Raw genomic sequence first — 16545 nt, 5'->3', positions numbered from 1 at the left:
GGAGATGGGAAGCAGGGAGGAGGTGCGAGGAGGTCAGAGGTAGGGAGGCTGGGAGGAGGTGGGAGGCAGGGAGGAGGTGGGAGGCAGGGAGGAGGTGAAAGGAGGTCAGAGGTAGGGAGGCCGGGAGGAGGTGGGAGGCAGGGAGGCTGGCAATGGGAAGAAAGGGAGGGGGGGAGGGAAAGTGAATATGAAGGTTAGAATAATGATGAGAATGTTTCACCTCTCTTATCCCCATCGGCGCGCCAGGCCATTGGGAAACCTGAGAAGTGAACAGATACGCTTGTGTGCTAGTGTTTCCCGCAAAAGAGCTCCAACCTGCAGAGTAGAAGCAAGCTGATTGCGGGGGAGGGAGTCGTGGTATTATTGCATTAAGGCAGATCAGATCTCTGGAGTCTTGATCTGTGTATGAGTTGCAGAAGACTCTCTGCACGCCATAGGTGGCAAAACAAAAACAACAACAAGAAAAACTGAAATGATAGCCGCCACAGTGGGTGGGAGTTAAGAGGCCGGGAGGTGAGAGAAACCAGAGATGGTGCCGGGACACACATGAACAAACAACAACGTTACACAGGAGGAAGGTTGAAAAGATAATATACTCTGTCTCCCGCTGGGGAGATGACAAGAGGAGAAGGAGAATTGATGAATGCCCCAAACCAAGATGGGTAAGGGAGGGGGGGGATATCTGTTAATATAAAAATATATTTTAGAATATCTCTCTCTTGACTTGGTGGTTTGAGGAGACGTTGGTCCAGATCCATTATTCAACCCCTGCCTTTCGCCAGTTCTCCAGTGGGGCTGGCACCCAGCGTGCGTGAAGCCACACATGACAACAGACACACGGTGGGCCAAAACAAAAACAGGACCCCTTCCTCCACCTCCTTCTCCTCCTCCTTCACCTCCTTCTCCTCCTCTTCCTCCATCTCCCCCCGTCTCCCCCCATCTCCCCCTACTCCTCCTCACCTCCTCCTGCTTATTCCCCTCCCCCCTCCTCCTCCACCTACTCCTCGTCCTACTCATCAACCCCCTCCTCATCCCCCAACTCTGACCTCGGCCAAAATCAATATGGAGATGGAGCCAGATGTTGCACAACACCTCACTGGGGAATGGGAATGGTCCTGCCAATATAAGAACTAAAATCTGGCCTGTCGGTGTGATTCAACTTTTGTCAGAGAATAAAAGGGTGTTATGGATGGACACGTGAAGACAGAGAGATAGTTTAATTTGAAGTGAATTGAGAGAGTGAGAGTGGGAGTGAGAGAGAGACAGAGAGAGAGAGAGAGAGAGAGAGAGAGAGAGAGAGAGAGAGAGAGAATGAGGTAGAGAGAGTGTCAGAGAGAGTGAGTGGTCCATGATAGCAATACCAGTTGATGAAAAGGTAGGTTTAATACTGTGTTGTATTTGAACCTTAAGGAGTACCTGCTGTTTTACCTAGGTCTGAGTTGTGATCCTGAGCATCCACAAAGCCGGCGTCCGGTTTGGGCAGCGTGAGAGACATGCAGAGTTCAGGCCGTGTTTCCCTCAGTGTTTAGAGGTCTAGTGCTTCCCTCTTCTGGTTGACTTTCGCCATTGAACTAAAACAACATTTAGATAGAATTTCTATTAGCGTGTGCCAGGTTCCCAACACGACAGCATGATTAACAGTCTCCTAACCCTAACCCTAACCCTGTACACCAAAAGATTAGGAAGGGAAAAAGTGTCCTAAAAATACAGTTTTAAACTAAAAAGTTATAAACTTAAGATTTAATAGCTAGTTAACAGTTTTGTAATATTTATCTGTTAAAACAAAAAACAATACAATTGCAAATTACAGAAAAAGCAGCACTATCACAATAGTTGTCTTTTAATAACTTTGGTGGTAGATAACATACACAACATATATAAGACATTGACTACCTGTTTAAATCTATAAAGAGCTACGGCCCAACATGCTTTATGTCACACCCTGCTGTTCCCTCTTCAGTTACAGCTGTGCTCTGTCATACGCATCCTTTGAAGGAGAAGTACGACACAAACAAAGGCGGGGAGGCAGGGAGAAGGAATGCTTTACATTATTTTAGGTTCTCGGAAGGAATGCGATATCGGGCTGATATGTCCCAGATATGAAACGGTTTTATGAGCACTGGCAAAGTCATACAAGCTAGGCTACTCTCCAGTGTGTGTTCACATATACATTGTGTGTGTGTGTGTGTGTGTGTGTGTGTGTGTGTGTGTGTGTGTGTGTGTGTGTGTGTGTGTGTGTGCGTGTGTGTGTGTGTGTCCCCCCCCCCCCACAGTCAGCATTCTCCCCCTCCACATCCTGCTGGCTCTCTCCCATCGGCGAGTATCATCTCTCCGCAGCCCCCATCTACTCCCAGGTAACACAACACCGGGAGAGAACGAAACACGGCGAGAGAGACATCGGCACTGCAGCAGTGGCTGGTTCTTCAGCCCCGGGGCTGAACTCTGCACCCCCTCTCTGGCCCTCCGACCTGCCCCAGACCCTACGAGCTCCCAGCGTTCAGAGACTATCCTCTATCGGCTGCCTGGCTCCTATATAGTCTAAACATAGCTGATTGTGTGTTCCTTCCCTCTCCTCCGCTGTCAGGCCCTCCATGTTTCAAACTGCAGACTCTGGTGGACCAGAGGTGCTGGGGAAACCACAAATGTAGATTCATTGAACACACGCACACAGGCATGCATGCACACAAAAGCACACTCGATTTTATTCTCATTCAGCCTCCCCATCCTGCCTCCGCTCAAATAATCTCCTTTTCTTATTCCTCCATTTGAGCTTTCTTCCTGTATTTCTTTCTCACACACACTATTTTCTTGCGCACATGCATGAACACACACACTCACACACACACACACACACACACACACACACACACACACACACACACACACACACACACACACACACACGTGCTCTGCATGGTCAATGTGTGTTACATGTTAAAATATACAACACATGACACAGCCTTCAAATGGCCAATCCATCAAAGCTGTTTTATCCAGTTGTCTCTGGGCACACAGAGCCACGCGAAGGCTGTTGTTTCTTTTTTCCACGCATGGCTGAAGTGTTTCTCAACCCTGTGTGTTAACACAGCACGACCCCGCCAGTCGTTACTCACCGTCATTAGGGGGTAAATGAATAAGCATAATGGGGGAAACAAACATTAATCCGCGAGGAGCCATGCTTGACGACTAACCGCATTAGCAATTTGATACAAATTGAATCACGGAGGAGCCTAGGGGATCAGCGGGACGAGTCGGAAGTAGGGGCGGGGGAGAAGGGGCCGTTGAAGTGAGGAGGGGGGATCAAAAGGTGGAATCGGCCGGAGACATTCATCTCCCTCCGCCCCTGACACCGCAGGGCCAGTGGCTTTCACACAGCTTCGGCCGGTCGACGGCATCACTGGGTGAGGCCTCTGTCCTGGCAATCGCACACACACACACACACACACACACACACACGCACACACATAGGGGTTTATATATAGTTCATGTCTCTATTTCTATGCATAAGCCTAATGCATAGAAATAGTGCTACACAAAAGCCCATACTTAAATATTCTGTGTTTCTTTCTCCCACACACTCTGTCTTCCTCGCTTTGATCCGCTCTCTCTCTCCCTCTCTCCTTTTTCTCTCTCCATCTCTCTTTCTCTCTTTCTCTCCAATATACACACACACACACACACACACACACACACACATACAAATGCAAAGGGGTGTGTGTGAGTGGAAATAGAACTAAAGAATAAGACACAGAAAAAGAGAGATTAGAAACAAGGAAAGATGGGCCGACTGAATGAGAACGAAAGGGAGTGTGCTTTTTGTGCATGCGTGTTTGTGTGTGTGTGTGTGTGTGTGTGCGTGTGTGTGTGTGTGTGTGTGTGTGTGTGTGTGTGCCTCTGTGTTTGTGTGTGTGTGTGTGTGTGTGCGCCTCGGTGTTTGTGTCTGCGCGTGCGTGTGAGTATTCATGTGTTTGTGTAGGTATTCCGGGTTTAGCGCGGTGTCCCTGCAGAGACTGAGTACTTTTCCCGTAATATTGACCCAACCAATCATTTCCTCTCTCGATTACCACGGCTCTCGACAGCCTGGTGTTTCTGCGCCAAGGACCACAGCGCAGGACGCAGCTCTTAGGATATTTTTGTCTCTGCTCACGCCGGTCCCTCAGCCCCTAAACCAGAGAGATGGGGTGTTAAGAGGAGATTGCTGGATTTGGCAAAGACCAAATATCAAAGTGCTAAGTCTGTCTGTGGTACAGAACATAAAGCAATCCATCAAATGGTAAGGTTTGCCCTCACTTCTTGTACAAATAAGACATTGTTCCGTGCTGTGACTCACTGCTCAGCTGAATAATTTGTGAAACTGCTGGGAAAATCCAAAATAGTACAATGTGAAGAAAAAAACGGCATCCCGGAATATTGTACGGGTACAAATCAAGAAAATAGATTTTTGAATTTGGCGTGTAAAAGCATGAGCAGTAGAGGCCAAGAGGGGGCAGAGTCGGGAAACCAAAGGATGTTCTTCCAGGCTAATGGAAGGTTAAAGGCATGCTGAAAGTACTGGCTTTTGAGTCTTCATTTAAAATGCAATGAGATTTGCTAATATCCAATATGCATGCTGACCTGAGCTATCCTCCCTCCTCCGGTTTGAGAGTGGTAGTGGAGACAGTGCCCAGAATGAAGTCACGTCTCCTGGGTGCGTGACTTGGCCTCTTATGGAGAATCGATAGAAGGTGGACTTTGCTCTCCCGCTATGGTGGGAGACTAAGGGAAAGCTCACCTGATAAATCTTGTGGAAGGCAATTAGTCCCTTTTCCACATCACTCAAATGTCTGCACACATGAACACGCACACACACACACATGCAAAAATGGCTGCGTGTACATTGCATGTGACTATGGTCCTCCTCCATATTTTTGTGTGTGTGCCAGGTGTCGGCCACAAACACACTCACACACATGCACACACACACACACACACACACACACACACACATGCATTAACGGCTGCGTGAACACTGCATGTGCATATGGTCCTCCATCTCTTTGGGTGTCTGCCACACACACACGCCCTACACACACAAAACACACATGAACCATGACAAATTGGGAGCCGACAATAACATGGGGGGGAATGGGCTTACTGAAACGTCTTTTAGAGAAACCTTTTGAGAAACCGAGGCACTCTGATCAATAAGGGTGATTGAGCCGCACCACTTTATAAAGATTAAGAGCTTATGCATACACTAAGGCTTCCTGTCTGAAACGCTGTCACCTCAAGAAAATCCCTGAATTATAAATAAATAATAATCAGTAAAACAGGCTTGCATGTATATGTCTGTATGGATGGGGAAGGAAGACGGGTGAATGATTTGCATTTGGCAGAGGAGCGAGAGAGGCCTAGAAAGTGTCTTTAAAAATCCCTGTCACAGAGAAGTCCCTCTGATGTATGCCATGTGAATGTGTTCACCCTGGAAGGTATTATCTACTGCGTTCCTGCCAGGATGACGTCTTCTTCAGAGGATGACGCCGGCACAGGAGAGAAGCCTAATAGACTAGAATAAACAGAATCAATTACAAAACGGATTGCATGAGAGTCATTTGCCGTTGGATAAGATGAGGAAGATTTGTTATTAGGGTACACGCTAGAGAATTGGACATAGAGAGAGAGAGAGAGAGAGAGAGAGAGAGAGAGAGAGAGAGAGAGGGAGAGAGATTAGAAGAAAGATGAAGACCTATGAAATGGATGTGCTGTAAATGGAGGCCCCCGATTGCACCCAAGGCAACCGTTGTCATGAAGACAAAAAACAACATTATCTCACACGCGTAATCATTTTTATTACTGTTCCAGGAAATTTTGTCATTTGGCATTTCATTGCCATTTTAAATCCTTCACATTTAGCTTACGTTAGTTGTGGTCACAGAAAGCAAATGAAAAAGACAGTTACAAAAAGAGCAAAACAGCATTAGTGTGTTATGGCAACCATTCCTCAATTCAAATGTGTTCATGGTTAAATATGCAAATCTAAATCTCATTAGACTCGGGTAGTGTGTATACTGCTACTGTTGCATATAGGTTTTCTAGTTTGCTCGAAGGTGGAAATACACTTTGTAATATACTCACTCCAACATGTTAATTGTGGCCTGTATTGTCCCTCTGTATCGGCACTTGGAATCCCTTTATAATAATAAGTTACACAGCAGTGTTATGAAGCATATTAATATTAAGCACCCCCTGGAGTTGTTTAACGTGGAGCAGTCAGCTCTTAGCATCTCATTGAGGAAGAGTGACTCATAATTGTTCATTATACAGGCCTCAATTTACAGAGTCTTGGGAACTCGATGACAAGGAGAGAAAGCAGACATAAAAAGAGGCTTGCAGAGAATTGCTGTTAGAGTATAAAAGAGACAAAGTGAGGTGTAATTTTTCCTTTCCAGTTCTTAGAAAATACAGCCCTTAAGTTTTCACCATTCCATTGTAATATATTTTGGATCGGTTCGTATGAATAAAATCATGCTGAGGTATGGCTTCTTTGATATTCGCACGAACCAGCAGAATCTTAAGAGGGACTGCATTATTTAACCACACCATTTGTTAAAACGTGAGCCTCCCAGTGCCATAAATCTCTTATATATATTCCTTTGCACCAGTCGTACCTCTGCCATCATGATATCAAATATAACCATCTAAGAAAAAGATAATACCTTATAGGTGTGAATGATTGCTTCCTTACGGTGTGGAGTTAAGATGCTCTGGAAGTGGGCCACCGAATCTCTTATGTGCGAGTACGCGGCAGCGAGCCCAGAAAGGTAGACGAGCAAAAGGTGAGTGAGAAAGTGCACTGGGAGGCGGAAAGAGCTACAGAGCACTACAGAGAGACACGGAGCGAAAGGGCAAGAGACAGAAGACCACCTTGAACTGTCATAGGCACTTAGTTGTGGTCAGACAGGAGCCGTGGCAGAGGCCACACACTCCTGGCAGAAGCACCAGCACCCAGTGTAAATGTAGTCTCTGCTCCTGCTGCACATGGGTCAAAGACAGGACAACGTCCTTAGAAACAGAGGTGTCCCAGGAGATACTACTACGTGACCGAGTGTGTGTGTGTGTGTGTGTGTGTGTGTGTGTGTGTGTGTGTGTGTGTGTGTGTGTGTGTGTGTGTGTGTGTGTGTGTGTGTGGATCCGAGTGAGTAAGTACGGGTGCGCGTATGTGAGTGTGTGTGTGTGTTGGTGAGGTTGTGGGTTTGAGGAAGCACTGTGTGGATACAGTTGAGGAAAAGCCGAGGGATAAATGAGCAGAGGAAGGAAAGAGAGAGAGAGAGAGGGAAGAGAAGGACCAAAGAGGTATAAAATATCCTACACTGCTGCCGAACTCAGTTGAAACGCTATATAGCTGCAATCAGAGCCACATAGCCACAGAGCCCTGCCTGAGATCTGCGGAGCCCGGCATTACTGGTTTACCTCAGCATTGCAGGACAAGAGGACACTGTCACTGGATATTACCATGTGGACCACTGACCCTCACGGCCTAACATCTGACTGGATGGCCAATGTCCTGCACACCCCAAGGGCAAACTGGTTTCCTGTGTGTGTGTGTGTGTGTGTGTGTGCATGTTATGTGTAAATGTTACGTGTGTGTTATATGTGTGGGTTATGTGGGTTATGTGTGTGTGTGTGTGTGTGTGTGTGTGTGTGTGCGTGTGCGTGTGTGTGTGTGTGTGTGTGAGACTTGTGTGGTGCATGCAGCATTTCACTGTCAGGAGACATACGCATTAAATATGAATAGCTGCCTCAGTAGTAAATGGAGGCTCTAAAAGTTATTCGGCACAAAATAAAAAGGTATCCAGAACGTGTGACCCAAGCCTCAACCCAAGGATCTCCACCCTTCGGTTTAACGCTCAGCGGCTTTGCTTACATTTATTTCGAAAATGAGAAGAATTTCCTTTGAAATAGTTTCTCTGTGTCTATTATCAGCTTATATCAACCATTATTCGGATACAAGAAAAAATTTCAAGCAGCATGAACACATTTCCAGGTCAGTCCTATGTGCAGACTTACACAATAATAAATGGCTATGTTGACAAAAACATGTAACGCTGTATATGCAGGCTACTGCCAGAGGATATTCATGTATATGGGTTACAGACAAAAATAGCATTTCAATATTTTAACGTTCTTCACGTGTCCTTGAAAAGGTAGAGCAGTGTTCAAATGCACTCAATGCTTTTTTAAAGATAATCAAGTCACAGTTTCTTCCACATCCACTTCCAAATGGGCGTCGGACTGGCTGGGGCTCGCCCTGGCCACCAGGTTGATGGAGCCGTACAGTTTGGTAGACCGCTTGGTGTAGGCCAAGGCCTTCCTCCTGTACACCTCCCCCTTCCACATGGAGATCATAAGCAGGATGGAGAGCACCACGCCGCCCAGCGTGAGCAGACACAGCCCTGCGATCACGCAGCGGTCCAGGTGGGCTCCCACCCGGGCGCCCTCCCTCTCCAGCCGCTCCATCTCTCTGGCGGACACACTCTCTCGGTCCACCGCCACGCCACGGGGCACCACGTACGATATGATGACCAAAGAGATCCCTGTGACGAGGAATGTCACCGCACAGATGAAACCTTGGTCTAAAGAGGTCTCGAAACTGTCCCCGAAGGAAAGATCCTCAAAGGATAGTTCTGGCAACGACTCGGCAATGTCGCCATTGCACGTGGCTCTGTGGCTACCTTTGCGACTGGAGTCTGGGCTCGCCAGTCTAAGGTTTACATTCTCATCGACGTACGTGAAAGACATCTCCAATTCCTCGTCGCAGCAAACTATGATTTTCTCTTCCGCTAGGTGACCTAGTCTCACCTCGCCGCCACCCCCTATGTGTGGCGCCGTCCTTGGTGCTGAATTACACCATCCCTGGCAGGCCCTGCTCGCGCTGCACTCGCGGTCTTTCGACGGGAGTCCTCCTGTTGAGTTGTCCGTCCTGCGCATGTGCAGAGCGCTGAGAACCCAGGCAAGGACATTCGTCGGATCGTATTGTCGCGCATCCTTGTCTGAAAGTAGCTCTTGAGAAGCCATCCGCGTCCACAGCAAGCTGACTCACTCTCAATGTGTCCTCAGCACAGCATCGTCCACACCATTCCCTGATAACGGAAGATAAGTTTTGCGTTAAAATTAAACAACTTTAATTGCAACATCGTTGCAAAGTGTCTTGGCATCGTTTAATGTAGGCTATAAAGTGTGCACACACAGCTACACTGTAGTGTTTAAGGGCTACACTGATAGTTTGTCAGCTTGCTTTACATAAATCCACGGGTCGTTAGGTAAATGCGCTTTAAGCACTTTGAGTAGCCAACATAAACGGCTATCCAATTTAGAAAACGACCCACGTAAACCGAGATTATAGGCTTCATCCACCAGGATCCTTGTTTTGAAACGCACATAATCTAGCCTGCATGCGTGTCTATGTAACTTGCACGCAGAGAGAAGTGTAGCCCACTTCCAAGTTCAACAACGGTCGAAATCTTCAAGCCTTTGGCATACGATACATTATGTAGTCCCACTCGTTTGCAATAATTAGAATAAGAATAATGTACATAAGGTAGTAGCCTATGCCCATACTGCCGAATCAAACATTACAATCAATGCTGGGGTAATAAAAAGATTAAAAAAAAAGAAGAAGCAGCGACTTACTCCGTTCATTTCATTTATCCCGCCTCGTCCTCTCCTCGTTGAATCATGGTGGCTATCAGCAGGCTCTGAGTTTAATCAGAATGTGTATATATTCACCCGCCCCGTTGCCGTGGTGTTAGCTGCGAGGAGCTTACCCAGTCCCTCCCACGCACGCTTTTATCTCCTGGCTGTGGGTTCCCTAGCCGCTCGAGCTGCTCCCGCCTCCCGGTGTACGCGAGCAGGCGATTGAGATCACACGCGCTGCCGTTATCTGAGAGATACACCCAAGCGGAATCATGGGACTTGAAGTGAATGTTTCAGCGACGACGCGTATCGTGTAGCCTACGTTGCAACACTCAAGATATAGCTTACACTACCCACAGGCAGGGATGGATTTAAATTCATTATGAGTGTTTCCTTGCCCGATTTCATCATATCATATTGATGTTTGTTCCGCACCTAGTTCAACTAAATGTTTTTACGTGTTCCTAAAAGCAATAGGCCTACTAGAACTTGATCTGGATATAAATCGGGATACTGTTGTAGGCTATAGCCGTAGGTTACCATAGTGCAATTCAAACAACAATGTGAAACTGCAAGTATCATTGCATCACCATCTGTTCGTGTAGCCATTGAAGATTACCGGTCACTAGGCTCTGTCAAAGCCACCCTTTAATCCATCTTTAATCTACAGATCTGAAACGTCGTCAGATATTGAGCCTCTTCGTGAAACAAGATTTAATCTTTTATGTCTGAACTTTAGCTCTTCCCCCCACCAGCTTTCAATATCTGTAAATTAACGTCTAGGCAACCATGCTCATGGGAGATGGTAACCTCTTACAGTAAATACTGTATCGCCAAGCACATACAGGTCTGGTGGTTTACACTTCTTCAAACGGAAGATCATTTTACACTCCCATCTTACTTATCACAAGCAGATAATAGCTCTAAAATATGGCCACTGGTTTGTTGGGTGTAGCATCCGCTGGCTGCAAAGATTTGGCTTCTTTCCCAAAAAAAATCCATTAAACAGATGGAGAGAGAGAGAGAGAGAGAGAGAGAGAGAGAGAGAGAGAGAGAGAGAGAGAGAGAGAGAGAGAGAGAGAGAGAGAGAGAGAGAGATTTGTGTACCAGTGTGCACTTGGTTTAAAATGCAGAATATGGTACCTCATGAACATAGCACAGAGCCACAGACACACTCTGCTGGTCCAATGCGGGGATGGAGATAGTAAAACTGAGTGCAGGAGAGTGACATGACAAATGGCTGAGTGTGCCAGTGGTAAGAACAGAAAATCTGCCACTACCTGCAACAGTGCACCACTTTTCTTGATAAGTTCATAGGACTCTGCGAGTCCCAGGCTGTGTGTGTGTGTGTGTGTTTGTGTGTGTATGTGTGTGTGTGTGTGTGTGTGTGTGTGTGTGTGTGTGTGTGCGCGCGTGTGTGTGGGGGTGTTTTTTTTGGGGGGGAAGGGGAGGAAAGGCTGTTAGTGGCTGTGGTTACTGCCTTTAACTGAACTCCAGGATAGAGAGAGAGACAGAGTTTGGCTTGTGTGACCAAGCAAATATTCAGTGTTGCATTTTGCAACGAACATCAGTCTGGCCTTGGCTGAGCAGCAACTGATTTCCACATATGGGTGTAGTTTTGGATTGTTCAGACTAGCAATCAGAATAAATAAATAAGTGACACTCCTGTTGGAGGTCAAGCAAAAAAATACTCTCCTCTAAGAAAACCCTTCCTTACAAATTTCTGCAGATCTTTTAACATTGGGCTATTTTATATTAAACAGATCTGTGAATTTCTACACTAAGGTTGAGCACTGCCATTGTTTCAAAAACTTAGCTTGCTTAAGCCATTGTTGCAGACTGCTGTGCCAATTCTTCTAACTGAAAATCCCTCCCAGCATTGATTTGTTTCCTATATCATTTAGCATTTCTTTCTTAATTCTTACAACCGCGCTCTAGACCAGAGTGATCTGCAGAGAGAAATAGAATGTGAACTTGTCAGATCAAGACGGTCTCACAAGGTTATCTATGGAGTCTCTTATCTGTGGAACAGGCTCCTACTGTGCGAAGAAGGGCTGGCGGATATCAGTGGATGGCTCTAAAACTGACCCTTCTTGTTTACTTTTTTATTCGGTCAGCCCTCACTATCGTCTCCAGGGAGTGTGTCTCTGTGTCTCATCACAACATTAGATTAGCCTATACAGGTGGCATTACATCAACCATGTATCTGATTAAATCTACCCAACACCGATGCACTCGTGGTCGTTTCATCGCATCCCTGGTTGCGGCATGTGGTCCAGCTCGGCACGCTGTGAAGCTCTGTTAAAGATATTAATAACCCCCAGATTTGCAAGCTTCCAACAGATTTACCACCCTGTACAGCCCAGACAGAGGTATGGTGGCTACTACTTCTATTTTTAAGCACTGAATTGCTCTCTATACTTAGACCTGCGTTCGCTGTGGATCAGTAGCCATAGGGTATATACCGTACTTTTGTTTGCATTCAAATTTATGATTGCAGCCATCCATTGGTCCACGGAGTGTCCCGATCTGCCCACTCGAATCGTGTCAAGACCAATCCGCCCGAGAACAGCTTGTCACTGTCAGCGCTGAATTGTGATTGGCCTTCCCTTGACATCAGGATCATACCCCAGGCTCTCTGGTACAACGAAAGCGTCACAAGAAAGACTGGAAATTGGGGCTAGCACTCTTCTACTCAGCATTATCATAAGTTCTGAGCTACCATTGACAATAGAGGTCTCCTGCTGCTTCCGTCCTTGTTTCATACTGGCCTCTGTTTTGTTTTTTTAACAATCGTCATGCAACCAAGGCACCTGCAAGACTAACTTTCCAGTTCCATACTTCTCAGCCTTCATGGTTTTGGCTGTCTAATGACTTTTATAAATCTAAGCCTATTTAAATTGTTAAAATGACATTATGCATGACCGCCTGCTTTCTATTGAACTCATGACATCCCCGACGAAGCCATGCTTTTGTGTCTCTTTGTTATTTTTACCCCCCACTGTTTTTGCTCTTCCCTCATGAGGACTGAAGGGATATGGGGTTATGGCCCTGTCAGAATTCATTCTAACGTAGACCCCTGAAGCCCCTGAAGAGACCGTCATTGTGAAAATGGGATGAATAAATAAGCCTGCCTTGACTTTGACTGGCGAGTGAGAGACAGGATGTTAGAAGTGATGAGAGATGTACAGAGATCAACTTTATTATAGGTAAAAATATATGGATTCACCATGTATCCACCACTACATTTGGGTTCACAGCATTAGGTCTCTACACATATGCCACATCTACACAAAATGTCATTCATTCCATGCTCGTGTACACTGTCAAGGTGGCCTACAAACGGTGCTACCACTAAATGCTGCAGCAGTAGATACAGACCCTCTGAAGCCACATGGCCGAGTAGAATATTAATAAGGAGACGGCAGAATACTCCAGCATTGTCTAGGAGGCTAAAACGCTACGGTTGCTTTTAAAAAGCCTTGCAGAGGGAGAAAGGGGAAGATGGCTGGTTGACATGGGGTTAGACAGCAAGACAGAGCGAGAGATAGAGACAGAGACAGAGATAGAGTGAGAGAGAGACAGAGAGAGAGAGCGACAGAGAGAGAGAGGAGTGAGGGAGAAGGGGAGAGGAAGGCAGACAGGAAGGCTGAGAGGATGGGGGATTTCAGGGATGTTGGGAAGGAGTTAAGAGAGCAGCGAACGGCTCCATGAAATATTAAGTGCCCACTACTGAGAGGTTTATTGACAATTGGCTGCCATAATTGTGTCAATAGGTCTGTGACTAAACTTCAGGGTGCTAATTGTGGGTTAGCTTGGGCGCCTGTCTACGTGTGCATGCGTCCATCTGTGTCTGTGGTCTGTGTGTTGGCCCATTTAGACAAAGAGTAATTTAAATGAAATGGTCTTCTGTTCAATGACTTGCATTTCAAAATGAATTGATTATCTACACTGAGATACTCTTACTCTTTTTGTCTTAATTTATTGATGAATGGCTTACTGTTCCTCTGGCTTCCACCATACTACTACTTGCCTTGCATAGCCATTACTTTAATAGCTTTCACTGATATCATATAGCCTCAACCCCTCCCCCCCATACCCCTCCTCCTCACCCAGCTTAAATGTCCACTTACAAAAAAGTCCTGGCCTCTGGATAACAAAAAACATGTCTAAACGTTGTTTTGACTTTAAGAATTGTGTTGAAGTTCAATTCCAGTGCCGTTGCATGAACTGAATAGTGATTCAGGCCAGAGTAGTTTTGCCTTTGAAACAGGAAGGTGGGCATTTTGTTCATTAGGTAAATTAGAAGGTTGACTTGAGGCCAAATCTACCATTTATACTTAGAGGAAGCAAAACATGCCAAATACTAAGTGGGCTGCTGGCAATGGTAAAAAAAACATCAATTATTATCACAATTTTGGAATTGAAGTAAGAAATATACATGAGAGACAGTCCATATGTTTCACTAGTTAATAGTGAGATACAAAACCAAAGTCGATAAATTATTACTTTATGTACACACACACACACACACACACACACACACACAACCACACTCACCCACACACACACACACACACACAAACGTAAATGTATGTATGTTGGTATGTATGCTTGTGTGTGTATGTGTGTGTGTGTGTGGGGGGTTGGGGGGGGGGGGTTGTGCGTGTGTGTGTGTTTGTGTCTGTCTGTCTGTCTGTCAGTCTGTTTGCGTGCGCCCATGCGTGTATGTATGATTTAATGACTGGTGTGAACTCTAGTCATTACCACTTCCTCACCACGAGGTGGCAGTGAAAGACCATTGCTGTACGAAGCATCCTCCTAATTAGTAAAAGGTGTTAGTTGTTGTTGATTCCCCATTAATTATATTAATTACGACGGTTGGTTTCGTTGGTAAGGTTATAAATGAACTGAAATCTGATTACTTATTACTCAACATTAATTGTACATTGAATTATAAATTAACAGGCGTGTATGTATAAATAATAGACCCGCCAACATTTCAAAATGTGGGCTTCAATCTTTCAGGGGGAAATAATATAATGAATTGAGTTATTAGGCCAAAATAATCCTATATACATCAACAATATCAATCAAAGCTTAGAAATAAAAGAAAAAGCTTCTGACCGAGGAACTTATCATCCGCTCAATGCCGCGCTCAATGCATCTCATGGCTGCAAAGATCCTTTGCTTCATCCGAATGCTTACCATACGAAATCTGTTTAAATGCTTATTTAAAAATAAAGTTGGCCCTATGCAAGAAATGACGAAGACAGCTCAAAGATAGAAACATGTATCTGTTCGACAAATATTGCATTTTATGACCTTTTGTTCATGCATTTCTATTCAATGGATTTAGTTTAAATACACCTAAAGGATTTGTGTATTTCTCTCCATCTCCTGGGAGGCAAGTGGCAACATCCGGACCTCGCAATTTGCAAACTTCAATTAGGGTTGTTCTGGAAAACTGTAACATCCATGCAGACAGCACACACACACACACACGCATGCACGCACGCACGCACGCGCGCACGCACACACACACATTTACACGCACGCACGCAAGAACACACAGCGCCGAAAATATCGCGCCTGGGTGCATTCCTTTGCGAGCTGTGTGGCATCCATGCACAGAAAGAGAGCTAATTACATTGAATTAATGAATCACGTGATCTGACAATTACGCCTCTCAGTGGCGGCTGGTGATCAAAAATGTTGGTGGGGCACAGTAATTGTTTGGGGTCCCCCCCCCCCCATATATTTTTTTTAATTTAATAGATTTGATTTCCTGTATTCTGGTGCATCTTGGGGATGACCACTACCTATTTACCTACTATTCATTCAGATTCATAGCCTACATCCTGACTTGCAGGGCCTGGACAAGCTTACACTGCATATACAGACCTACTTCATGGCCATTCCACCAGTCATTGCTATTTGACCCATTGTTCTTATTCTGATATTGAGACAAATCATGATCACTGTCCTATAGCGTCCATTTTTTGTGAGTCTCAATGTCTACTTCAAATGCAGTTAGAAATATGAGACAGTTGCTTCATTTTATTTATACGCTACAGGACGAAAGACTAAATTAATGTGTAACTTACTTGCTCCTTTTAAGTATAACATTGCTTGGGGAGTCCAATTCCTCCACTGAAAAGGGTGAAAAATGCTTACAACTCTCTGCTAGTTAGCGACCTATCTCTTCTCTAGTAGTTGTGGTGCACGAATGCTGCTGAGGGAGGTAGCCTATTTGATTGATTCGCTGAATTGTCCAATGCTGATAGACAGCAAAAAGTACGCGAGCTTACATTGACTTCAACGTGGCCGGCGCCCCTGACTTGGAGGAGGGCTTTATTTCGAATGACCAATAACTAGCCTAGCCAAAATCATTGACGTTCAGACGCATTTAAATGGTCGCTGGCAGTGACAAGTATATCACACAATTAAACGAGGATAAACGCTATGTATTTTTGATGATTTATTTCGTATTGATAATAGTTAATTAATAGTTGGCAGATATATTCAATTGAATGATTCACGGAGGGGCGGCACCCTAGCGCCCTCTATTGACCCACCGCCACTGATGCCTCTTGAGTTCGAACCATTGTACAAACGTGCACACACAAACCACAGCCCACGTACCAAGTAGGCGGGCGTCAGAAGTATATAAGCTACTACACAAGGCTGTTAATGGATGCATGCAGGGGAAAGTGGGAAATTGTCACCATTTAGGCTAGGCCTACTTTTATTTCAAAGCTCCAGTGATTGTCTCCGTGACCCGCTGTGAAAGCAATGTTCAAATAAGAGCACGCCGAAAGTGGAGCACAGAGGGACTGCCGTCTAGTCTAATAGAGGACAGGTCTCTACCTC

At 45.4% G+C, this 16545-nt stretch overlaps 1 protein-coding gene across 1 annotated transcript; it reads right to left on the bottom strand.

The window, feature by feature from the left end:
* Positions 1–8226: 8226 nt before the first annotated feature.
* tmem74 (transmembrane protein 74) lies at positions 8227–9717 on the bottom strand (the record flags this gene model as incomplete). The annotated part of the gene is made up of 2 exons (XM_079736165.1): positions 9670–9717; positions 8227–9119 (listed from the first exon to the last, which is right to left on the bottom strand). Exon 2 carries the CDS (start codon positions 9052–9054, stop codon positions 8227–8229), a length of 828 nt encoding a protein of 275 aa, XP_079592291.1. The 5' UTR covers positions 9055–9119; positions 9670–9717.
* Between the last annotated feature and the right edge of the window lie 6828 nt (positions 9718–16545).

Source organism: Pollachius pollachius (genome assembly GCF_949987615.1).
Source record: "Pollachius pollachius genome assembly, chromosome: 1".
Taxonomy (NCBI): domain Eukaryota; kingdom Metazoa; phylum Chordata; class Actinopteri; order Gadiformes; family Gadidae; genus Pollachius; species Pollachius pollachius.
The sequence above is the reverse complement of the archived record's forward strand: the minus strand, read 5'-3'. Positions and strand labels throughout refer to the sequence as shown.